The 27,099-nt window shown below is 44.2% G+C and overlaps 1 protein-coding gene across 3 annotated transcripts in view; it reads right to left on the reverse strand.

Moving 5' to 3' along the window:
* The window catches only part of ttc27 (tetratricopeptide repeat domain 27), an 82,112-nt gene that overhangs the window by 10,796 nt on the left and 44,217 nt on the right, over nt 1–27,099 (reverse strand). For all 3 annotated transcript variants that reach the window (XM_072689983.1, XM_072689982.1, XM_072689981.1), the window contains exons 11-16: nt 22,660–22,755; nt 18,749–18,871; nt 11,558–11,785; nt 10,574–10,672; nt 9,221–9,273; nt 7,984–8,149 (exon numbers count right to left, since the gene is read on the reverse strand). In XM_072689983.1, coding sequence (XP_072546084.1) covers nt 7,984–8,149; nt 9,221–9,273; nt 10,574–10,672; nt 11,558–11,785; nt 18,749–18,871; nt 22,660–22,755 — 765 coding nt within the window. The remainder of the gene's footprint in view (nt 1–7,983; nt 8,150–9,220; nt 9,274–10,573; nt 10,673–11,557; nt 11,786–18,748; nt 18,872–22,659; nt 22,756–27,099) is intronic.

Genomic DNA, 27,099 nt, shown 5'->3' on the forward strand with positions numbered 1-27,099 from the left:
ATCATGAGCGTAGGAATGTGCGAGTGTGTGTGTGGAGGCAGGACGAGGCAGGCGCTCCACACTGGCAGTCGTAATAAGAAAACGGTTCCAACAATACCATCAATCAATCTTACAAACACAGCAGGACTTTCTATGACACTCTCTATGACTTCTCTATGGCCAGAAGTCCACCCTCGCCTTCTTCCCCTCACTTCTGCTCTCTCTGGGTATGTGAGATATCAAATCTCTCAGTACCAGGTCTAAACTCAGGGTGGTGTGCGCTGTGACAGCACCAAAACAATCATTTTGATTCTCACTGTTGCTCAAGAAGCAACAGGCCCATATCTCTGTGTGCGTTAAAGGATGGTGTTGCTCACAGGGTAAAAACAACCTCCTACGTCGCTCTGCTCGGCAGTGTGGGTTAGAGTGTATGCTTGGTATTTTTCTGCCTGCAGTCATCTCAATCCATAGCCTGGTACATCCTGTACCGAACAAACTAGATTATATAGAAAAGCATTGGTTGTTCCGTTCCGTGGGACCATGTTGTTACCATACAGCAGGTAACGATATTTTCCTCTCCACAGCAGACTGGAGTTCAGGTCTCTCACTGGGTAAACACACCATTCAACACCTACAAGAGCCTTTAAGCAAGGTCCCTAACACTACACTCTCCAACCTGTGTACATGAAGATGATCCAAGTACAGGTTGCTCTGGATAAGAGTGTCAGCCAAATGCCATGAATGTTAAATGTTATTAGCACATCTCCATAGATCTGAACGTCATTGGAGTGGTCTGCAAAACCTGGCTGTTGCACAAAATTACACTATTTTTTTTTATTAATAATTATTTATATTTTTTATGGTTTAAACCCTTTAAGTTAAGATGAGTTGAGATGACAGTGGTTCAGCAGACTAAGCACTGACACTATAGCCAGAGGATCACGAATTCCAATCCCAGGTCATCCTGGAGCCCATGGCCGGGCCCTCTCTGGCTGGGTAGTTGGCTCCTCTTGTAATGCTGGCTGGCACAGGCGTTTGGTAGCTGATATATATCGGGTTGGCTGCCTAGTGATGCTGCATTGGCAGCAGTGTGACGAGCAGTAGTGACTGACTTCACACGCATCAGAGGAGGCATGCGTTTGTCCTCATCCTCCTAGTGTTGGGAGCACCCATAGTTAGGGGGGTACTAGTCAGCGGGTGGGTTAATTGGCTCTGAAATGTGGAGAAAATTGGTTAAAAAAAAAAAAAATAGTGTGTGTTCATTTTCAGTGTCCTTATTAGACTTCGGCAAGCAGACATACTACTTTTAACACTGTCAGTTTTTTACATAATTTTTGTAAATTAAAAAAAAATAAAAAAAATTACTTATTTAAAAAAGCATTGGACATTATGTCTGAGGTAATCATAATTGTGTAAATATGTACCAATCAAGCATGTCTCCTTAACACAAATTACAAAAAGCACTAGAATATTTGCCTATTAAAAAAAAAAAAAAAAAAGTCTAAAAAATGTCCCTAACAGAAGAGTCCTATTTTGACACCATCAAATATTAAGGTGATATACATATGGAGGTTCAGTCTCTGTGTACACATTTGTGTGCTGCCAACACTGCCTCAGTCTCCCTTAAATCTCACTAAGAACAGCAGAAGGTAATTGAAGTTCGTTAAACCCTCGGCACGACTCATTCAATATGATGGTCCGCAATGATGAAGATGTTGCTGCTGCCGTGGCAGACGAGGACGTGGAACAAATTAAGAAAGAAAATTTACTTTTTAGATGAGCCTGCTCTCTCCTCCCATTCGCCAGGAAGGGACGACCTAAAGAGCAAATGGAACAGATCGCACACTGCGATCCTCGCGCTATCACGTTACAGCGTGAAATTAGGACGGTGGTAATGTGTTCCTGACAGGAATCGGGAGGGTAGCCTGCATGATGTAGACTGGGTGCATATGTGAGAAACGGCAGCACAGTGAGAAGTGAGTGGATGCTTGGTGGAGACACCGCCTTGTAATTTAAATGTATTAATCCCGCATCAAGAGAAGCAAGGGTGGACAATGATATGTGAATAAAGGGGGTTAGCAACGCTATAGGAGTGGAGGTGCAACTGTACACAGATGCAAAGATGAAAATGCAGGTAAACTCTAGAAACATTCACAGACGTTCTGCTTGTAGCATTTAGTTAAAACAAGCGCTTTGTCCAACAATACCCACATAATGCTGATAATTACACTCTTGCTGTTCCTGATCCTGAACTATACTCCTATAGAGCACTTTTTGAATTTTTTAATGGTGATAAAATTAAAACTATTGCAAAAGTGCGGTTTCAGTGAGTTACGAAAGGAGTCAGATAATTTTTTGTTAGGATTGTTTTTGCATTTCGTGTTTGTTCCTCTATACTTTTACTTTTTGTGTTTTTTTGTTTTGTTTGTTTCAAACTGGAAGCCCGTTTACTGATTACAGACAGCTGCAGCAGGTTAGTCCAAGTAGCGTTAAAAGGTCTGCTCTCACTGGGAGAGAATCCATACTAACATCCCAGCTAATCAGCAAGACGCCAGCCTCCCGACTAAGCAGTGAAAGCCAGTGAAGAGGACGCCAGCCTCCCGACTAAGCAGTGAAAGCCAGTGAAGAGGACACTAGCCTCCCGGCTAAGCCAGTAGAGAGGACGCCAGCCTCCGACTAAGCAGTGAAAGCCAGTAGAGAGGACGCCAGCCTCCCGGCTAAGCAGTGAAAGCCAATAAAGAGGACGCCAGCCTCCCGGCTAAGCAGTGAAAGCCAGTAGAGAGGACGCCAGCCTCCCGGCTAAGCAGTGAAAGCCAGTAGAGAGGACGCCAGCCTCCCGGCTAAGCAGTGAAAGCCAGTAGAGAGGACGCCAGCCTCCCGGCTAAGCAGTGAAAGCCAGTAGAGAGGACGCCAGCCTCCCGGCTAAGCAGTGAAAGCCAGTAGAGAGGACGCCAGCCTCCCGGCTAAGCAGTGAAAGCCAGTAGAGAGGACGCCAGCCTCCCGGCTAAGCAGTGAAAGCCAGTAGAGAGGACGCCAGCCTCCCGGCTAAGCAGTGAAAGCCAGTAGAGAGGACGCCAGCCTCCGGGCTAAGCAGTGAAAGCCAGTAGAGAGGACGCCAGCCTCCGGGCTAAGCAGTGAAAGCCAGTAGAGAGGACGCCAGCCTCCGGGCTAAGCAGTGAAAGCCAGTAGAGAGGACGCCAGCCTCCGGGCTAAGCAGTGAAAGCCTGTAGAGAGGACGCCAGCCTCCGGGCTAAGCAGTGAAAGCCTGTAGAGAGGACGCCAGCCTCCGGGCTAAGCAGTGAAAGCCAGTAGAGAGGACGCCAGCCTCCGGGCTAAGCAGTGAAAGCCAGTAGAGAGGACGCCAGCCTCCGGGCTAAGCAGTGAAAGCCAGTAGAGAGGACGCCAGCCTCCGGGCTAAGCAGTGAAAGCCAGTAGAGAGGACGCCAGCCTCCGGGCTAAGCAGTGAAAGCCAGTAGAGAGGACGCCAGCCTCCGGGCTAAGCAGTGAAAGCCAGTAGAGAGGACGCCAGCCTCCGGGCTAAGCAGTGAAAGCCAGTAGAGAGGACGCCAGCCTCCGGGCTAAGCAGTGAAAGCCAGTAGAGAGGACGCCAGCCTCCGGGCTAAGCAGTGAAAGCCAGTAGAGAGGACGCCAGCCTCCGGGCTAAGCAGTGAAAGCCAGTAGAGAGGACGCCAGCCTCCGGGCTAAGCAGTGAAAGCCAGTAGAGAGGACGCCAGCCTCCGGGCTAAGCAGTGAAAGCCAGTAGAGAGGACGCCAGCCTCCCGGCTAAGCAGTGAAAGCCAGTAGAGAGGACGCCAGCCTCCGGGCTAAGCAGTGAAAGCCAGTAGAGAGGACGCCAGCCTCCGGGCTAAGCAGTGAAAGCCAGTAGAGAGGACGCCAGCCTCCGGGCTAAGCAGTGAAAGCCAGTAGAGAGGACGCCAGCCTCCGGGCTAAGCAGTGAAAGCCAGTAGAGAGGACGCCAGCCTCCGGGCTAAGCAGTGAAAGCCAGTAGAGAGGACGCCAGCCTCCGGGCTAAGCAGTGAAAGCCAGTAGAGAGGACGCCAGCCTCCGGGCTAAGCAGTGAAAGCCAGTAGAGAGGACGCCAGCCTCCGGGCTAAGCAGTGAAAGCCAGTAGAGAGGACGCCAGCCTCCGGGCTAAGCAGTGAAAGCCAGTAGAGAGGACGCCAGCCTCCGGGCTAAGCAGTGAAAGCCAGTAGAGAGGACGCCAGCCTCCGGGCTAAGCAGTGAAAGCCAGTAGAGAGGACGCCAGCCTCCGGGCTAAGCAGTGAAAGCCAGTAGAGAGGACGCCAGCCTCCGGGCTAAGCAGTGAAAGCCAGTAGAGAGGACGCTAGCCTCCGGGCTAAGCAGTGAAAGCCAGTAGAGAGGACGCCAACCTCCGGGCTAAGCAGTGAAAGTCAGATTTAAGTTTCTCCAAAATGGCGACTTTTATGTAACATAAGACTTTATTCCTAGTAATTTTACAGTATTTCTATTGGTCTATTCGTCCAGAATTATGTACACAATGTACAAAGCAGCTACAGGTGGAGAAAACTAGTTTTTAAAAACTACAGACGGAAAAACAATTAAGATACATTTTCATTGGACAGCAGCTATATGCTTCTCTATCCGTTTATCCATCTTTCCCCTCCATCCTCCTCAACCGTCCATCCCTAACAAGGTCCAGATGAGCTTGGACTTGTTTTTTTGTTTTTTCTTCAAGACCTTATTGAGTTTTCCCTCTAGGCTGATAATCAAGCTCAGTCAACAGAAGAACAAAACAAGCACCAAAAGACTGAAGAGCAACATTCAGAGTAAGCTCTATTTCTTTCTTTATTTCTTTTTGTCAGTCGCTTTAAGAATCGAGGTCCCAATTACCACACAAACTGCTAGGCCAGCAACGGGACGCTGAGCTCTGACCTTTCCACCGTCTGTCCTTTTTAATGTGTCCAGCCCTAATTGAAAAGAAGCCAAAGCGGAATCTGTCCTAGCATAAATGAAGCTGATGAGAGGAAAGGGGTGTGGGGCAGGAACAAGGTGGCAAAAGAGAAATGAAGACGGAGGAACGATCGGAGACTGAGCAACCCCGCCCAACTTACACCGCAAAGCTAATTAGAGAAAGCAATGAAACAGGGTCAGACAGAGCCATGCATGATTAAAAAGGCTCCAGATCCGGAGAGAGCGTTCAGCAGCAGCATTATGACGCCTCCCTAGAGGCCAACAAGCCTCAAAAGTCTCCGAATCCCGTTGCACTATTTAGAGCATCAGATCCGAGCAGAGCGGCTTCCTTCGACTTGATTGCTCTGAATTAAGACGCCGTGCTTCTCTGGAAGAGATTAATACGTTATTTGTTCCTCGTCTACACGCACCCCCACCTCATTTTGATTGGCGACACTTCGTTTCCGTTCATCACACAGCGTAACGTTTCTACGATTTTGCGAAGGCGTCCGAAATGAGAGATGAGCCATAAGCGCCGCTGATGTTCATTCTGTCAGAGATAGACATTACTTATCGGAAATTTCATACGGAGATGTCACCACCGTGCTGTCCTGGGAGAGCCATTTTGGTGCGCTGGTGTACAAAGAATCAAGGCCAGAACTGACTACGCAGCATTTGACAACAATAAAATAAACGACTCATATTACAGCTGACAGCAGCTGGGGCATTAACCGGCCCAGAAAACTTGTTTGTACAGCTATTGAACGTTCGTGTTTGCTTATTTGTGCTTGGCTAGACACATCGAGCCCAGTACTGAGTCAGGTATGTGCTACTTCTAGCATAACCAGAGTTAAAGCTGTTGAGCTGTTGATACACTGGGATGAGCCTTTTCTTTGTGTTTTCTCACTCTGAGTGTTACGCTGTGTTGCAGTGTGTTGCGTTGCATCAGTGCTGTGGTTCACAATGGCTCTCGGGCTAGGCTGCATTGTATTGCCACTGTACTGCAATGCGGCTGCAATATATTTTATAAAACTATACTTGAATGCACAAATGCATGAGCTCCATCCCTCTGTACAGTTTTAAAGGTGAATGTCTGGGCACCTATTTATAGCTTTTTTTATTTATTAAAAAAAACAAACTAAAATACATATTTAATTGGGAAGTAGTAAACAACCTAATGCAGAGTTGATCATTCTTTAATAACCTAAAAAAGTACATAATAAACAATATTTTAATTAACAATATAATTATCCATCCAGGTGGCCTGAGCAAAGGTTTGGGCAACTTAGTCAGTACTTGCTAACGCTCCATTTGGCAGATGTAAAAAGTCTTTACCCTGGAAGGCCTCTAGTTTGGACATATTCTTGGTTAATCTTGCTGCACAGCTTGTTTATAGTCTGTCCACAAGTTTCCTATGGTTTTTAGGTTAGGAGACTGTGAGGGCCATTCCAAAGGCTTCAGTCTGTGTCTTTTCAGGTAGTCCATGATGTATTTTGAGGTACGCTTTGGACCATTTTCATGTTGTCATGTTTAAACTTGGTCGGCCTAGAGGCCTTCAGCAATGAAGAATGGGGTGGGGCGGTGGGGGTGCTTGAAAGAACTACTAGAATAACAAGTACAAGAAGTGAAGACCCCACTTAAAGAACCGAAAGACTTTCACAGCAACCAAAAAGACAATTGTGAAAAATACAATATGGTTACTGGCTTGCTTATTTTTGGGACATTGCTCTCCTGGAATGTATAATGGCTAGAATGGGACGAAATGGGACGAAAAGTCAGAAAAGACAGAACAGTTACGCAAAGAGCTGTTAAACTGAACAAGAGCATAGCAACGTTTGTTATCTCTCTACATTATTTATTTAGTTTTTACTTTAATATCTATGTATTATCCTTTATGTGAGTTACTGACCATCACTACTGTTTGAGGAGCCAGAGAATTCTTAAATCTTGGACATTTGATTCATCTATCATACTTCCGGCTTGACTTGCTATTCTTTGTATTTTCCTCTGTAACGTTGATGGTGTCCAAACGTCGGCACTAGCCACATTGGTGCCTTATGAATGTCTGATAACCTATGGTGCCAAACATTCGCATACAACTCCATATAAAATGGAATTGTTGGGCCGTTCACAGGAATGCCACTTTTATTAGTAGAGTAGGTATACGAAGCATAAGCAGGACTGATCAGTTTACTCTTAAAATATTACAGCAGTCATTACTCTTAGTGACACAGATATACTGTTGGTGTTAGGCCTAGCTTATTGATATAATAAACGAGCAAGTTTTCATCGATCAGCTTACATGCAATTTACAGTAGTTCACTACACAGCAGGCTTTAAAAGAAGCCTGTTATGGCCGAGGTGTGCCTTATTAAAGCCAATGGCTGTAAGGCTGAGGTGGACTGCAGTGACATCTCTCTCAGGAGAGCGAGAGTGAATGGGCCTCATCTATTATTCAACTCGCAGGGTGCAGGGGAAGACACGGAGCCATGCGCTAAAGACCAGGGGGACAGCAACCCGCTGCACTGAGACATCTGTGGAATGAATTACTAATGACACAAACACAGCTTATGGCTTACATCTCTCACACACACACACACACACAAACATACAATCAAATACTCAAATTAACTATCTTTCTTTCTGTCGAATACACACTTCCACCCCACAACTAAAACAATAATAAGTTTATAGTATAACATACTCCGTCAGAACAGATCCAGGAGTACTCCACTGTACTTCACTGATGTTGTCAGTATTTTGCCTTTGTACTATATTGTAACTGACCTCTACCTATAATATCATCTAATATGTAAAATGCCACTAATAAAACTACACCCAATGGGCCTTATTCACCATCTGCGCTGTAGAAGAAAGTCCACGAAGTTTTCACATTTACCAGTGTTTTCTCATTTGGGATTTGTTCAATTTACGAGGACAATAGGATCTTTCATTATAAGAGCATAGCTGCCCTACTTTCGTCTAGAATAAATTAAATAAAGATGCCTTTTATGAGACCCAATATTTCTCTCTGTCCATAAGGGGAGACACAAAGCAATGCTGCCCCCTCACCTCGACGTCTTTGTACTTGTCCCTCAGGTCCATGAGTCGGTGGTATGCTCGGATGGCCTCTGAGAACTCGCCCACATCGATACACACGACAACAAAGTTCTCCCAAATCTGCCAGCGCTCAAAGTTGCACCTCAGGGCCTCCTGCAGGGTGCGGAAGGCCTTCTCCCTGTCAGAAACACAACAGAGCATCTCACCGTCAGACATGGAGGCGAAAGTCCATTACTCCCTGCTCTCTGGGTCTACAAAAGAAGGCTCTGGCTTATGATCACCAAGATCCTCTCTACTGCAGATGAACGGCTCCATGGCCTTGTGGCCTTTAAGTTTAGTCGAGCAGCAACAAGTACAGCTCCTCAAGACAGCAGTGCTCTTTTTACACACACACTCAGACCCTCTGTTCTGAGTGGTCCCCAGCTGACTGAGCAGCATTAACTAGGTTTTAATGGAAGATTCCGGAGTCTCATCTTAGGGATGAGTGCACAGGCCTGATTGGCCAAGGGACCTAGGGGAAGGGAGGTTTCCCAGAAGCCCTCGGCTGCGCACTGTTCCTCCAAGCTGCCAGGAAGACCCTCTTGGCTCACAGAAAATCAGCAAAGCTGCCAGTCATCACAGGTGGGGAACATCCTAATTGACTTTTTTAACTCGCAAATCTGGTTAACACTCGAGCGTATGCACGGGCTGAGGGGTGCTGGCTCCTGAGGTAGGAACAGTGAGAAGCTGGGAAGATTTATCTTTGCAATTACAGCTGTCCAAGTCATTCGCGCAGAAATTGAAAAGCAAGCAGGCTTGAGAGCGCAAAACTACAGGACAAAAAGCCAGGGTGCAGGAAAAAAAATTTAATAAAAAAAAACCATACACACACATTCATCAGGCCATTGACACCTAAATAGGGGCTTATCTACTGTGTGGATGATGTGGCAGCTTTGGAGGGAGGTAAGTGTTCGTTTATACTCGTTTTCACACCATCATACACGTCACATGGGGGGGATCAATACTGTTGACTTGAGAAAGAATGAATGAAGCCAGCCCCATTATGTGCACCCATGAAGGGGTTTGTTTTAACCCTCTGTCCAGTGCTTGTGTATCCGCAACATCCAGACACTGAGCACAGACCCACTTCAAGAACCTACTGCATAAAAAAGAATTTATTTTCAAAGTGTGGGACATCTGGACAGCACTTTTAACTCCCTTCCTTGGTTTCTTGGCAAAAAAAATACATACTTAAAAAGTTTTTACTTACTTCAGCCTTAGCTTGATGTAGGCTGTGGAGAGATTGTTCCAGGCTTCTGAGTTCTAAAAGAACAAAAAACAGAAAGAATAGTCTGTTAAACTATGAAAGAAAACACAGCCTCTTGTCTTTTTAATTTACCACTAGTATACACCATACTGTTATTACTAGGGTAAAAACACTTGGTGTGGCGCAACAGATAACACCACTACCTGCCACTGAGCTACCACACCATGTGGGAGACTGGGGTTCGATTCCCAGTCTGGGTGACTATGCTGCGCTACACCAATAAGAGTCCTTGGGCAAGACTCCTAACACTACATTGGCCCAATTCTGTAACACCAGTTACCTTGTAAGTCGCTCTGGATAAGAGCGTCAGCTAAATGCTGTAAATGTAAATGTAACACTACATCGCAATATTCAAAGACAATTTCATGTTACGCTAAAGTTAGCGCAATTTGACACAGGGCTGCACGATATGCTGAAAATCTGCTGAACTCAAAACAAAATGAAACAGCACTAATTACACTCTCTGCTCTCTGTAATGAAATGTGTACTGCATTACTCTATAAGCACTGACAACATCCACGATACGATTGCTTGCATCACAGTAAGAAAATGTATCACCATATAGGATAAAAAGTATCATATTGCCCACCCCGAGTTACTACCATACAGTTATTACACCATCATGTGTCGTATGTATGTAGTATGATTTTATGGCTATGCTGTTCTGCGGAATTTCTCTATACATCCTGTGAAGCACTTTAAACTGCTTTTTAAATGTACAAAAGCTGCTATTCAATACACCTATTTATACTGCCTCTATTATTAACAGTTGAACCTTGTCTTTTTATAAGGTTAGGCAGAGGCTGGGCACCATGTGACTAGCAGGCATGCCGTAATCGCGTGACTGAGGGTGTAAAACACGCTCCTAATTTTCATCCACTCTATGTAGCCCAGTTCCAACCCACCTGACCTGCTAACTTAAGTTAATTCAGTCATTTTGACTTTTAGAACCTGCTGTGAACTCAAGATTGTACATTTCCAAGAGAGGGGGCTGGGCCATGCCCTTGTTAAATTACTGAAAAATGTGGCATAAATGTGTTCTTTTGAAAGTGGCTGACTCTACATAAAAAAACAAAACAAACCAGTGAACCCAGCCTGAAATGTGGCCTGTGCACATAACGCTTTCTCATTCGGCTTTAGCTAGAGAAGCATGCCCCAAAACTACAGTCACAGCGACCCTGAATTAGCATGGGAAAGGAGGTAGGGCGAAAAGGCTGCTGGTGTTCTTCCCTGAAGAAAACGACTGTAACCCTGTTAGCTTCACGTTTAGTTGGAGGCCTAGGTCATGTGACTTACATCTGGTTCCAGCCCCACGCATCTCTGGAAGGCTTTAGCTGCTCCTTCATAGCCTTCCAAAGCAAAGTAGGCACAGCCCAGAGAAAACCACACTCCCAGCTACAGCACAAAGAAAGGGAGAAAAATGCATTAGAAAATGTTCATTGAGACTCAGTTTACTGACCTTTTATTAACACCGTTCAAATAAAGCTGCCCTGATGCAATTAACCTCTCTAGATCAAGGCAGAAGATCAGTGGTGACTGGTGACTGCATTCAGGGCCATATGATAATTCCTCAGATGGCATCAATGTTTCTCAGAGCAGTTCTCTTCAACGTCAGGACAATCCTCTGAATGCACAGTCATACTGTATCCCCTACACTTCTTTACCATTCTGTCTCACTCTCTCTTCCTCCTTCTCCTATTCTCTTTCCTGCACTCCATCTCCAACTCCCTCTCTTCACTCTCCTTCACACTGTAATCCCCCTCTTTTGTGTGGAGGGCAGCATAAGGTCCGCACGTCCCTGAGGTGGTGCTTAGACGCGGTGTGAAGGATCACACAGGGGTCATTACAGTCGAGTTGGAGAAAATTACACCAGCTTATTGCAGCCCGAGTCCCACGCTGCATTATGGATCTAAAAGATGAAAAAGCAAAACAGAGGAAATGATTTCCCTTCCGCTGCTCCCCTGAGGCCAGCTGAGGGAATCTGACACCACTCCCCCCCCCTCCCCCTCCTCCACCTTCACTTCACACCCCTCACTTGTAGGCTACACTCTTTTTTTTTTTGCTTCTATCCATCAGTCACCCCATCTCTCTTTTTCCCCACTACTCTGGCCAGCTGTCAATGAGGAAACATGTTCAAATTTGGGTTTTTAACTCAGTTCCAATGATGTATAGAAGTCATGTGCTTGTGAATGTCTAGGTAAGTTTGTGTGTAGGCTATATCACGTTAGCCGCTATCAGCTAATGAGGCTAGGCATTCTTCTAGACAGGTGCAAGTGATACCTGTATGGGATTGATGCGCAAAGAACGTTCAAAGCACTCCACGCACTGCTGGAACTCATTGTTACGGAGGTGGTAGAGGGCCCTGGACCTCTGAGCACGAGCGCTTCGGTGTTTGGAGAGCTCCCAGGCTTGATCGTAGTACTGTGGGTCTTTCAACACGTCACCCAGTAGACAGTACAGAGACGGCGTTTCCTTCTTCTCCAGCTCTCGCTTCAAGATCTCCTCTGCCTGAATAAGAAAGAGATTGAATATAAATAAATATAAATAAAGTCCACATATGTAGGCCCACAATACAGGTCCTCACTTGCTTCTTAGTTGATAGTAGTTACCAAATACCTCATACTAACTACAGGATGATTAAACATATGGAGTCTTAGGATTAATACCCAAGTAACAAGCCTAGGGTTTAAAGCACGAGGGGTTAAAATGCTTCGTCAGAACTGTATTCCTGATTATGGTTATGCCAAGCTGCTTTGAAGTGAAATTGACTGCAATTGAGGGGGCTTTACTTTACACAGGATGTGCAAATACACGTTCAAGGTTGGCCTCAAATCCCTTTGCTGCATCAGCAACTACTACTTCAAAAGCAAAGTTGCAATGCCATGCTTTTAGTTCTGCTAAGCATCCGGTCACGTTCCTTTTTATCCCGTACCTCCCTCCACCCCACAGCCGCCGCTGCCTCGATATTACAGCTGTTACTGAATATGATTGATAAAGCAATTTGTGTCACTGAGGCCCATTTGAAACCTTGAGGAGCTGACAGATGTGCGGAGAGCGGGAAAGAGGTGCGACCACAGTAATTTCATTACGTCCTCGAATGGCTACAAACGCTGCTGTTCATTTCTGCCAATAGACAAAGTCTGACAACCGGGGAGCAATGCTTCATCATCAGCGGGACAAAGCAACCAGGGCCAGTGACGCAAAACCAAGAGAAGTCTAAACAGGAGGCCCAAATAACTCATTCTGCTAAACACAAACGAGCTCCTAAGCTCTGTAGAACAGATGGACAGAGCCGAAGAGCTAAGGGACAAAGGGGAGGCAGACGAATGAAAGAAGTCACACTTCAGCACACTTAAGTCTTTGCCTTCGTGAATGGGGGATCTCGCTGCCGTGGCCTTGATGTCTGGTCTTGACAAGTCTCAGGGATCATGTGTGCCATGGAAACACCTGGTTTAACAGCCAGCATGATTGGCCATGTTTAACGCACAAAGGTAAAATAAAGTTATTTCTTATTTCTGTCACTAAGTAAATGACCGAAATGGCGCCGTGTTGTTGCTGAGGCTAGCAAAGGTCTATCCGGTGCAGTCAAACTGCTGTCGCCTCAAACATAAAGCCGGCAAGTCTTTGAATTATAATTAATTCTGACCCGACAGCAGTTTGAGAAGTTTTTCGGGGTTAAGGTCCACTCCTTGCCAGCTGCTTTGGTTCCCATTAGGTATTACTCCAGTTATGCTTCGCTGTAAAAACCTCTCTGAAGAATCCTCCAGTTAGCTGAGGTCAGGATGTGGAATTTGGGCAGCAGGTCCTGTATCAAAGTAAATAGGCATTTTGTACTGGGACCTGAGTGAAGCGGCCTCCCAAACAGTTCAGAATTCGTTCGACTTGCCCCATTTCTTTTTTTGTAAAACACTCCCAGAGGAAGAAGATTAGGTTTCCCCCTTTTCTTCTGCCAATTTGGGTCAATTCTCAGCATGTTCTCACTGTGGAGGCTGCCAACCTGTGTAGGAGGTGTGAGGGAGTTGATTTGGGCAAGATGAGGCAGTTTTTTCCTGGCATTACTGAGACACGATCACGCTGGCAGGAATCGAGCAGATCTAGGCTCGTGCCACCTGTAATTTAGTTCAACACTTTAAAGAACTACCAGACAAATTACGATAAATATTCTGCAGAGGAAAGGCCTTCAGAACAGCGTCAGGCAGCATTTGCTCTATCGAGTGCGAAATCCGGTTCGACCTTTAGCAGTGTTCCCTTAGAACAGTTACAGTACAAGTTCAGTGCTTAGTTACAGCAGTAGTGAGGTGGTGAATAAGTGTGTATTCCCTGCCTTTAAGCACATGACACACAAGCACTACGTATGGCTGTTTACTTGCCTGGACTTTCACATTTTTCATTTGCTAGATTTTCTTAATTCACTGTTGTTTTATTCCTGTTCTGCTTTTATTGTGCTAGCCGGTGTCGACCAGAGGAGGATGGGTTCCCCATTTTGAGTCTTGAAAGTTTCCTTTCAAAGTTTTGTCTCTTCGATCTGAGGGAGTTTTTCCTTGCCACTGTCGTCACTGGCTTGGGGGTTCGGAACCAGGTCGTCTGCTTTGTAAAAACATTTGTAAAATTTCAAGAAATTTGAATTGAACTGAACTGACCCAGACACTAAGCCACAACGCTGTCCACAGTCTCGGCCATGATATCAGGTAGGCACTGAACATGACGATTCCAAGTAACCTACAAGGGTGTTTAAAACATGCTTGTTGGGTCATAGGACTGCAAATGAGGCTTTTACTTGTGTGTAGTTGCATATGCGTCCCACTGCAGCCAAAACACTAGTCTGCTGGAGGGGCGGAGGGAGTCTGAGATGCAGTACTATAGAAAGAGAGGGACAACCAGCAAGGCGTTAAGTCCATAACAAAGACGGAAGAGAAACAAACAGACCTGGGAAAACATGTAAGGGCCTTGATGACGGACGGGTAACTGGTTTACATTCACTAATTACAGTGACATGGTTTCCAGTTAAAGCTTGAAGCTTTAGGGTACGGTGAGCTGCGAGGGGGAAGAGTGATGGAGACATAAAAACAGTAATGAATCTAAGAGAAAAGCAGAAACATAAAAACGCAGACAGAACAAAGAAATATGGTTGGAGGGGGAGGAAACCAAGGCAAAAAAAAAAAAAGAAAAGAAAAGAAGAAAAGACGAAGACAAAGAAGCATTAAGAAGCGGCACTCCTGACACTGAAAGCACTGCTATGCCAGGAAAACCACATTAAGCTGTAGTTACACTCAGGGACCCTTGTTTACGGGTAGGATAAGACACGTCTCCCATGAGTCTACACAAGAATGCTCACATAAAGACATAAGTATGTTCCCAACCAACCTACAGTTTCCAGAATCTTCACCTCACTACACAAACTGCTCCTTAAAGGAGCCCCACAATGGAAAACTGTGTTTATCTTGGCATAGTTGCATAATGAGAGTTCAGTACACGGTAGTGACAAACCGTGAACCTCAAACACTGTTGCTCCTCCTTCCAATGCAAAACATAAATAAAGCAGAGCTGTAATTCCAAAACCCTAAAACTGTCATGCAAGTCTTGACTCATTTTATTTACGCTTATGGAACAATCAGATGTTTTAATTGATTCATTGAACAATCAGAAGTCAAATGATAAAACAGCCTTAACAAACCATGTGTAACCTTTCACAGATTCCACAATTCATTAATAGAAGCAGGCACTTTAGGAAGCCTTCAAAACACTTCACTAAGACTTCTTTTGGTATCACTTTACTTGGGTGGTCCGTTACAGATGCATTGCAGATGCTCACTTGACCCTCAACTAACGTTCAACTGAATGTGTATTAAATGCAAAAGAACTCCAATTTCTAAATGTAAACTGAATGTAATCCTACACCTTAATCGTACCCTTGAACCAAACCCAAAACATAATCCTAGCCCTAACCAATCTAAACCTTAAATCTAACTTAGATCTAACCAAACCCTAAAACGTTAGCTGAATGTCAGGTGAGCATCTACAAAGCATCTAATAAACCATCAAAGTAAAAAGTTACCCTTCATATCTATTTCATGTGGTATGACCCCGTCTGGCATATTAGTGGCCTTTCCTCAATATAAAAGACTATTTGGTAAAATGAATTCAATAGATGTGCCAATCAATGCCTGTTTCTTTCTGTAGGAGAAAGAGCAAGATTAAAACATTTAAAATATGCATATTAACACGCCATCTGTCAACCAATTGCTGCCAAGGAAACTAGACAAGGAAAACTGCAAACAAATGTGGTCTTTTTTTTTTTTTTTTAACATAATCAATCAAGTTTAATCAATGAACAGCCCTTGAACTCCAATCTGCTTTGTTTCTCCCAAATACCCAATATGCCATTAAGCCACTTTCTGAATTAGCTCAGTGTCTGCTCTGCAAGGTCCAGCACAGCCCTGCATAATGAACTGCTCCCTCTTCTCTGGCTGCCCTCAGCTCCATGCTTTCACATTAGCTCCTCTGCTTTGCCTCAGCCTTTTGGCCGTCCTCACTTGTGCGTTACTCCGCCCTGCTGTGGCGCTTTTGCGCTTGACAAATTTACATGCAGCCTACCGACCCAGAGCCAGACTGGCCTAATGCATAATGGAAAGGACCTTTTTCTACCAAACCCCGGTGCCGAAAAGTTCAACTCTTGACATATCGCCGAGGACATGACTGTGGGGGAGGGAATGGAGGAGACTGGAGTTGTTCCTGTCTTTAACTTTACCCTTTCATTTGTTCTAACCTTTTACTTCCTCTCTTTCTCTCTCTTATACATTTCTCACCATCTCCTCAGTTTCAGTCCTTTCCCCCGTCAGACTGTGCGTTCCATTTCTGAGGGTCAGTTCATTCATTTTTGAACTAGGAGAGGGAGAGAACTTAAGAGAGAGAAAGAGAGAGAGAGGATGAGGGGAAAGAAAGATGACAGCGAGAAAGTAAAAGAGAGAGAGACAAGGACGGGGGCGTGTAAGCGATATCCTGATATTTTCTAGATGCCGCGGGCTGAACGACAGCAGTGCTGCGCTCAGAGTTCATATTTGAGTTCACAGCCATGCTGAAGCCTTCAGTTCAGGCCGAGAGGATTTCTGTATCGACCTGATTGCACTTCTGTAATCAGATTGAAGCACAAAGTGCTCCTGTAATGTGATAAGGCTGCGAAACAGCTCCCAGGGAACTAACAGACAAGAGCAAGAGCAGTGTGTTAGCGTGTAGTGTGTGTGTGAATGGGGGGTATTTAGGAATGCCTTAAGTGTACATGTACTGTGGAAAAAATTGCAAAGCTATTCATCAAGGCAGTGAGTAGCTACAGACGTACCTTAAAGCAGCACTGCGTAGCATCTCAGCAGCACAGAAACCGTGGTGCGCTGACAGCATTAGGGAGAATGACATCTCCGTCATTGCCACTCTGGCCTTGGCATGCCGTCTACTGCACTATGGAGCTGTGAGAGACCTCTCGCCAGAAGCGCGAGATGAATGGGAGCTCTTGTAACACTCAACATGGCATCCATTAACAGATAAAGCATCTCGCTTCCACAAAAAGAGCTAATCAGCTTACTGGTTAGGCAGTGAGTGGAGGAGGGTTACTAGTGGATATTAGTGGAGAAAGCTCATGCTCATCTGCTCCAGAGAGTCCTATTCTATTGGCAGAACTTCTCTACAGGGACTAGATAAGCTAGAGTGTGCATTTGCACATGTGGCAGCAATAGTTGATAGTTAAAGGCTAGAACAGTTAAAGGCATTCATTAGAAGGGGTGTCTACAAACATTTGGCCATATAGTGTATATAATAACTTTAACTGTATTTCTGATTTACTCTAATCATGTTTTCATTGGCCAAAGACACACTGTCATTAGTATCCATCTGTGTGTGTGTGTGTGTACTGCTGTAAAGAACTGGGGGGCCAAACACTCAGAACACACACATATCAGGTGGCCCACTTTGGAACTGGAGTGTGTGTTTGTGTTGTGTGTGTGAGACATTGTTTGCATCAGCTCTCATGGGTGTCACAGTAATGATTGCAACTGATTCAGGATTCCTAGCACGCACACACACTTACACTTGATGGAACTAAGCAAGACAGATGAAAAATACTACAGGATGAGGTCAGCCCTCTGATGTCACTGCTGCCCCATTACATCACATAAAAGTGCCTGATTCATAAAGGCACCTGACATCATAACACCATTACAAGTACAGGCACTCCAGAGACATGGCACACACACCTGCATCACAAAGCTGTCACGAAGAGAGAGTGGGACTGGTGCCAGTCAGTGAGGCCAGATGGAGAAGGGGTGGTGTATGGTGTGCCTGGGCTGCTCACTGGTACACTGCAGGCTTATATAATGCATAACTGCCTGCGCTGGGTGTTAAACTCAAGTCCTACATGTTTAACTGTAAAACTAGCAGCTTTATCCAACAATCAGCCATAACATTAAAACCACCTGCCGCTGAAGGTGTCCTGTGGTATCTGGCACCAAGTAATCAGCAGCAGTCCCTTTTCATTATTCAAGTTGTGAGGTGGGGCCTTCATAGATCACACCAATGACCTTTGAGCTCCCATGACGCTCTCGCCAGTTCACTCGCTGTCCTTCCTTGGAGCACTTGGAGCTTACCTGACCACTGCACAGCCCACATGATGTTCTGACCCAGTCTTTAGTCAACGCAGTTTGTTTCTTATCAAAGGGGCTCAGATTTGTATGCTTGCCCTTTTTCCTGCAGACGGAACCCAAGAGAGCACAATTGGTCTTGCTCTCTCAGGGGTGGGTTGATGGCACTTTCTGCCCACATCATTCCTAGTGTGATGGTCAGCACAAGCGTCCGTTAGCTGGGGAGCCACACTTTTTCCAAGCGCATTGGATTCCTAGCGATGCATCAGCAAACAGTTTGATAAGAGGAAACACGTAATAGTCTTCACCCTCCAAGTGTGTGTTCTGAACGGAGGTTGGGTAATTGGCCTTGTAAATTGGGTAGAAAATGAGGTAAAATTAGCAATTAATTATTAGAAAAGTGCCCTCCAGACCTGGAGCATGTCCTGTCCTAGAGACTGTCAAACGCTAATAAGTCTGTTTTTATTAACCTAGTTAACTACTAAACACAAATGCAGAGCCTAGCAAAGGAATATACTAGGAATTACTGACGAATGCAAGATAAAGTGTAGAAGGCAAGGTTTCATAGGACTGTTAGCACTGCAGAAGGAAATAATTATTATATAATATAATAAGAAAAATGTTTTAATGTCCAAACACATTTTGATACTCATTTAAATGCCCTCTCTTAAGCCTTTTGGTATGCATACTGTATTGTAGCATACTGTTTTCACAGTGGTTTAGTGATAAAATAAAAAAATAATAATAATAATGCAATAATGCAAAAAAAAATATATAAAAATGCATGGCACTCAAAACCCCATAATCTGTATCTGTGTGTGTGTTGCCAGGGTGACGTGCGCACCTTGCCATGTTGGCCCATTCGCTCCAGGCAGATGACAGCGTCCTCCCAGAGCTCCAGTCTCTCGTAGATCAGCAGAGCAGAGCTGGTCAGACCCAGATCTGTCAGCAGACTCGCTAACTGCCTCTGGGGTGGAGGTAGAAAAGACAAGGAGAGAGTGGGGGGTTCGTCAAGATGTATACACACAAACATGTGAATATGAAGCACTGACAGGTCAATACACATTCGCACACACACACACACACACACACACACACACACACACACACACACACACACACACACACACACACACACACACACACAGCTGTAAAAAGTGTTTGCCCCCGTCTGAATTTGTGGTCTGAATTTGTCTAGATTTTATTGCAGTGATTTATCTTTATTTTTGCTGTTTTTCCACTTTTAAAATAATGTGGATCCGGCAGTTGTTCTTTATACTGTGTCCAGTTTTCATAATGAATTGACCAATAGAGATGCCCCAAAATATAATCTTTTTACATTGACTTCCACTGAAAGGAGAGGTCACTTTTGTATGGAATAAACAGCTTGAGTCTTGAGTTTTAAACTCAACACTTTTTTTCATAAACACACCCCTATAAACCACTGTCTGCTACCAATCTTTGCATGTAAACCATTATAATAAAAAAATATACTGTGTTTTTAAGAATCTATACAGTATTGCACAAAATAATACACACAATACTTTTATATGATCAATATTTGCTACACCACCTTTTAATGATTCAGTCATTCAGTGTTGGGGTATTCAGATAAGGGGGAAATACTTTTTAATGACACTGTAAATGTCAAATACACAATAAAAGGGCAGGCAGACCAATGTAAATACATAAAACAAGAAAAATTCAACGGCACCACACACACACTCTCTGATATACACTTACTCTACTGTATCTATATACTTATACTGTGATCTACTCATATTCTACCATCACCGCTTGAGTCTCTACAACTGCTTCACCTTCAAAAAGCACTCATATCAAAAGAGGCACAGGACTCAGTCTGATGCTAATCAGACGGAACGTTTGATCTTTGATTACTTATACATTACAAAAACGTCCAGGTTTTTAAAATGTCCACTCTGTCCGAGAGTGCGCTGGCCAAATTCTATTAGAGATCTCTTTAGATTTCTCCGAATCCTGTGACACCGGCCTCCTCCTCACCTTGAGTGGCATATCACGTAGCGCAAGCATTATGAGTAGCCGTAAATCCATAAATCTTAAATTTATTCACTGCCGTCATCGTCTGCGAGTGGCCGCGTGAGCAGGGAGACATGAGAACGTGATGCTAATGGTAAATATGAACGTCGTAGAAGACTGGGAAGAGAGAGATAGAGAGAGAGAGAGAGAGAGAGAGAGAGAGAGAGAGAGAGAGAGAGAGAGAGAGAGAGAGGGGAGAATAGAGAAGTAGTGTTTCCCTACAGTCCCATTTGTGCATTTGTATCGGTCTTTTCATTACCTTACTAACCCCCCCCCCCAACACACACACACACACACACTCCCCCTGCGGAACTGGCAAGGCTAATGCAACATTTTATCATATTTATGGCAAAGTGATTCATTCTGTAAGCAAATCCAACAATATCTCAAATCTCCTTCCATCTTCAAACATTTCTGCCCTCCAACCTTTCTCCTCCACCTGCTTGGCACACACACACACACACACACACACACACACACACACACACACACACACACACACACAGGCAAACACACGCTCGTTACATGCAGCCCGCGTCTCCCACTCGCCTGCGGCTGCTCAATTCCCCAGGCAGCAATAGGGGCGCCTTCAATTCCAGCTTTATTGCTGTTCGCCGTTATTACACAGAGCCTAGGCAATGTCATCTGCTGAACTGATCTCCCCATTCCTCCTTTCATCCATCCTTCCCCATTCCTCCCTCTCTCTCTCTCGCTCTCTTTCTTTCTCGCTTTCTAGTTTTTCTCTTCCTCCCACTCTCCATCTCGATACATCTCTCTCTAGCAGTGCCAAGTCTTTACTGGTGAACAGCAGCCACCATCAGACTCTCCTCAGGCATTTCCACACAGCACCAAATACACCCATACCTGTGGACAAACTTCTCAGGGGAAGAAATACACATTTGAAGTTTGACACCAGCATGACCTTCCAACCTGACATTAGAGCTTAGACTACACTACCGGTCAAAAGTTTTAGAACACCGGCTTTTTTTTAGTCAGGTTTTTCTGATGTTTATGCTTTACTACAAGAGCAAGAACCTGAAAGTCTGAAGGGAAACATTTACTAAAATGGAATCATGTTCTAAATTAGGGAACAGGTCATTGGGTAACAATTTAAAGCTGTTCTAGCAACGGAAGTAAATTAGGCTTTGATGGTGCAAAACATTTCCGAACCCTGTATAAAAAAAAAAAAAGCAGTGTCGAACACGGTTCCTGCAGTCTTTACAAATCAAGCCAGAGCGTAGTATGGCTCTTGGGAAGTGGAGAAAACTGAAGAGATCTGACAGACTCAGCATCAGAAGACAAGTTTCTGAGAGTCAACAGCTTGCATGACGGGTGGCTCACATGACAGCACCTTGCAGCTCAGCTTAACACTGGTCTGAGTCATCGTTTTACCTATAAAGAGAAGACTTGGAGCTGCAGGTTTGACATGGGGAGTGGCAGTAAGAAAGCCATTGCTAAGACTGCCAGTGGACTACACCAAATAAAAAGGCTGTTCTAAAACTTTTGACCAGAACTGTGTGTTCAAACATGTTGCCATTTTTGCATCCTCTGCATCAGCAGTAACAAAACACGTGGCTTTCACCCGCAAAGTGTATTAATTGATAACGTGCCGAGGGAGAGCTTCTTGACGCTACTCTTGAAGTCACTCGAAACACAGCACTGCCAGCCAGTGACAGAAAGGGAAGAAAGATTGTAAAATCAAGGTGGCCGAGCAACTCCGGCCCCCAAAACAACAAAAACATATGACGAAACTCAAGTATGTTTACAAAAGCCGCCACAAGCAACCCCTGCATCAGTCCCCCCCCCCCCACCCCCCCACCATCTAAACTCGGTATGAAGGCCCTCAAACTGGTGCATAAAGGAACGATTGTTTCTCCACACCCCTCAAGCGTTACAAAGCTCAAAGCAGTAGTCAAGCCTACAGAGTTTCTGTTCAGTCTCTTGAAATCGTTTTACATTATATCAGAGTTGCTTAGGTTGCTCAGGCTGGCTTTGGTCCCTCAGGCACACCAACAAATTCAGCACTTTGCAACAAGGCCCAAACATGGGTGTGAGTGCCAAACTATTATTTGAGACTGTGAGGAAATCTTTACAATGTTCCAGACAGTGCACTCAATTCTGGTCAGCATAATAATAATAATAATAATAATAGAAAAACAAAAAAGATCTCATAGAACTGATGAAGTGGCAATATACAACTATGAATATGCAAAATCTCCAAATGTTCACTAGATGTTAAGTAAGCTCTAAGCTTCTCACATAACAATTGTGCCAACTTCTAAGGGCTGCACAACTCAGTGCTTAGGGGGTCAGTGTGCAGGACACATGGGTGAACCCCTACTTAATCACACCAACGAAACCTGACAGTTAACCAGAGCTGTGTAGTCCTACCTTAAGACATTAACCACTGAAAGTATTGTGGAAAGGTTCGATTTGTGTCTGTGTGTCTTCTGAAATTCTACGTCTTGTTATTCATACAGTGTTGTTTGCAAAGAAAGCACTAACATTCTTCACGCTTGCTTGACACTAAAACGAAACGAAATGAAAAAACGTGGACTTGAAGTTGTCAGTGCTGGATGTAAACAGAATGGAAATGACCTAGCTGAACGTGTTGCCTTCACAGAAGGGTGAAAAGTAAATGTGATTGAGAGCAGCAGGAAAAGACATGGTGGAAAGGTGGGTTTAATGATTCCGTACCTGTAGCTCCCAATGCGGAGGCGCTCGGCAGCTGTAGAAGATCTTCAGTCTCTCCAACACTGGACAGCTCATCTCGGTAAAGAAATCTACCAACGTCTGAAAGAATCATGAAAGGGTTTCTTAATTTAGAAACAGCAAACTCAACCGATAAAATAAATATGGCGAGAGCTTGATCATCAAAGCAGGGTTTGCAAGACTCTTTCTCTGCTAGGAGACGAAAACAGTCAGACGTAAAAGATCCCGGTTTGTGACAAACTGCGTTTTGAATTGCACAGTGATCTTGGGAAGTGTCCTAATGCAGACTATCAGCCAATACCGACCCGATCTGATATGATCCTTGTGTTTTGATAAATACCAACCCCACAATTTAGGCAAGATGTGCTAATCCACAACCGTAAACACCAGTAAAATCACTGTATTTTTACAGACTATATTCTAATCTGATCTACTTTGTTTGGAGCAACTTTTTAAACGACTGCCTTAAACTCTATAGTGTTTCATATCTTCAAGTCCAATCTGACTGAACTTTCTGACCATTCAGCTCCCAGCTCCTTTACAACTCTGCAGTCAGATCACTTGGTGTGTGCTTTAGCATTAGTACTGGCCTCCTGCTCGGTTCTGAATGCGCCGTTCAGAGCTGGTTCAGAACCAGGGAAAAGAGCGTGTTTCTCTTCATTGATAGAACAGAGCATTTGCACCATAGTTTGGTTTGTCTACTAATGGCGCCTAGAGGGTGCCAGATGGGACTCTACTACAGCAAATCTAAGGAACCTATCGGAACCTTAATAGTCGGGACATCCCTCATGCCATTGTTTTTTTGTATCTACCAAGCAAGTGCATGAAATCTAAGCTCTCCTTGACAACGTGACTCAAACTGAAATGAAAATACAGTCAGAACTAAAAGGTCTGCGGGAAGCGTACTGCGGTAAACTGCAAAGTGGGCAAGCTGGACAGAGATAACATTCAATAGATCCTCGACATCATCCAGATCTAGTCACTTCAGGTTCTAGATTTCTAGTAAACAAAGCTAAATTCTCCATTTTATGATAAACCTTTCCTCAGAATCAAAAAACACAAACAAACACAAACATTTTAGAGACACAAGCTTCCAAATAACATCCAAGTCTTGCTATGCCTTCGGTTTTCCAATGCAGCTTCCAATTAGGGAGCTGGAGGTTATGGGGGGAAAAAGAAAACATAGGCTTATTCCTGGTGAGATGTCAACAAAACAAATAATGCATTAAGGCCTGTCAACACAGGCCAGAAAAAAAGCATTCCCTCAAGAAGAGAAATAAGGACACTCCTGTTACTTCACGCTGAAGTGCACCCTCATGAATAGACCATCAGGCTCAAACCAGGGAGACACTACAGCCTATCTGCATATACGTACATGCTGATGTGTCTGCATGCTTTTCCTGCATGCACTGGCCTGCCTGTTCAGGAATACAGTAAGCTTTAGTGAAAAGCTGACACTCGTTCCCTCTGTTCCGAGAAATGGAAATAATCACACCGCAACATGCCCATCAGGCAGGAGCACAGAAATAGGCACCGTGAACATGTGTTAACGTGTCATCAGTCCGATAACTGACAAGAATGTCAACAGCTCTGAGAAATGCAGACCTCCTTCTCCTCTTCCTCTTCTTCCACTGCACCTGCACACTGAGATTCGACTGTCACAAAGATGTTGGCTACACTTTACAAACTGTCAGCATGGGTTGTAGCTGGCTATAGCAGCGTGAGGTATAATGCTGACAACGTTGCTCCGTCTGATGCTGAGAGACGCGAGATAAGAATCAGCATTTATCCACTTTCCATTCCATTCTGAGGCCACTTGACATGCAGCAGGGCTGCACAGGGAGCATTTCCACTAAAAGAAACAAAGAAACACATGCAATCCTTTAAGCTGCTGTTTCTGGGGTTAACGCAAATGTTACAGACCTACTAATACGAACAATGCACCAACAGTCAGTATAGCATATACTGTGCATTTAGTAGATTAGTGCGGCCCTGCTGTAATTACCTGAGCCTCACCACAAGCACTGCAATACGCAAACGACAAGTAAGCCTTGACCCGACTTCACTAGTGTCTAAAAATTAATTTAATGTGATACTCTTCTTCACTGAAACCCAAGAAACAAAGAAAGATGAATTATTTACTTGATATTTAAACTTAACATTTTAATAATATTTTGGCCCCTTAAGTGATCCAATTTGTCATTACAGGGGGGAAAAAAGCTTCCCCCTAGCACTAGCAATGCTCCTGACACAAAGTCAGCGCGGACATGGGGCCTGGCCACAAAGTGGCTCTGGCCCGGCGTAAAAACAGTGCACCCGTCCTTGGTTCACAGTTTGCTTTAAAGAAGGAATAAGCCTAAAATGTGCAGGCAGTATGGCTCTAGGTCCAAGAGTGGGAAACCCTGAGCTAAGCGCAGTGCCTACCGGACATCCTGGAGGGACAGATAGTTTGGGGATTTTCTTGTAACAAAATGGCTACATGTGGGGAAACCACCGAACCGCGCAGGACTCCAGCTAAAGTGCTAAAGTGTTGTCCCTTGGTAATCCTGGTGTTGTTTTTCTAAAACGTCTCTGGTTTGGGTAGCGTTTTTCTGTAAAGTGCAGTACTGTGATTACATCACGATGACCAGCGACTGCTCTGCCAAACCCAGAAGGAGCGAGAAGAAAGGAGACGGAGCTGAAAAGCGGCTGGTAAGTTGCTTTTTAACACGTCTCCTCCGATAAATGCAAAGCCAGCCACTGTCTCTGTTCTGCCGGTGGCGTGCTCAGAGCAGAGCGCTGGGTCCTGGTTTCATCACGCCAGCCAACAGACACCTGTGCCAGCCGAGTGATAAGAGCGCCATCTACCCACCCAGAGAGAGCACAGCCAATTGTGCTCTCTCTGACTCCGGCTGTTGATGGCAAAGCATCCTGGCTCAGGATTCGAATTAGCCGTCCCCTTACCACTCATTAGGATATCTGCAAACATTTGACATTTAAAGTAATAAGTAAACGACAAACATATCTTGCTGTAACAGAGTGATCACTGATCTAGTAAATTATATAAAAACTGTTTACCTGCATAACGATTTGGCATGATTTATGGACATGTTACACAAACCACCATCATCTACTACGTCAGGTCAAAAGTAACAGAAGACCGATGTTTTCAAAATGCACTCCTGGGCACTGCTAGATCTCCATAAAATGTTCCTTACACCAGTGCTTCCACTTCAAAAGCAGAGTGTACAGTATCCTTTTTTGCCACATATATGAATGTATCCAATAAAAAAGGGGGAAAAAAGGCGAAAGAGAAATGCACCACCTCCTCAAGCCTAATTACAACACTGCTTTACAAAAATGACTTAAAATAAATAAATAAATAAATAAATAAATAAATAAAAAAACGCTCCTGTTTACAACCACTATGATGAAGTTTTTACAAGAACGTGCCACGGTTTAATTTCGTCTGTGGAGGGATGAGGATAAGTGGCAGCTCAATGAGAAACTTGTGTGGAAATGAAATTTCCGATTGACTTGATGCAATCAGTTTCTTTGGAGGAAAGCTAAGCTCATTTGTGGGTTGCCTGAAGAGAACTAATTACTTATTTTGTTTTTTGTTTTTTTTCCCCCCACACTGCTAGTAGAAACCAGTAATACACAAATGCTAATTATACTGCGGGGGGTTGTGAACAGAATCCTAGTTGAGGAGTTACTTCACTGAAATTAACAAAAGACTCTTGTAGCTGTAGAAGGAATGCAGTGCATTATCAGAACCACATTATGTCTATAATAAGAGCTAAAGCTAACGCTCTTACTACAGAGCCAAATGACTCCAATCTAAACACCTGGCGGTTCTGCCTACAGGACATGGTAAAGTAAACTCGGCTGAATGTTCACTAAACATACATAATGGTTTAGTTTGGACTGGACAGAGGGGCATTGCTACAGTAGAACTCTAAGAGCTAAACACAGTGCTGCACAAAGGAAATCACTTCATGTTTAAAGCAGCCAAGGTCAAAGTAAAAGTGGTCAAGTAACAAATTATGATGTTTAATATTAAAACAGCCCCCTGCATTTCCCTACAATTCATTTGGTTTAACCAAACAAGGTTGAAACAAGATGGACAATTATCATTTGTAAATTTTAAGCAGCTTTCCCAGCTGACTAACAAAAAAAAAAAAAAAAAAAAAAAAAAAAAAAAAAAAAAAAAAAAACAACAACAGGTAGGACCCAGATTCCCGCACATAAAAAAAAAAATTTGTATTGATTTCTTAACATAAAAAGTATGTTGCTCAAAAGAAAAGGTTGGCCAGCATTAGCTGTGTTCACTTTCGACAAATAAAAACAAGCTTTATATACCAATTGAATTAGTTTGAGGCAAAACTGAATTTGTGTTGAACTCTGAGTGAGGCAGAGGGTGGGGTGGGGTTGGGTTGGTGGTGG

Source organism: Salminus brasiliensis, chromosome 10 (assembly GCF_030463535.1).
Source record: "Salminus brasiliensis chromosome 10, fSalBra1.hap2, whole genome shotgun sequence".
Taxonomy (NCBI): Eukaryota; Metazoa; Chordata; class Actinopteri; order Characiformes; family Bryconidae; genus Salminus; species Salminus brasiliensis.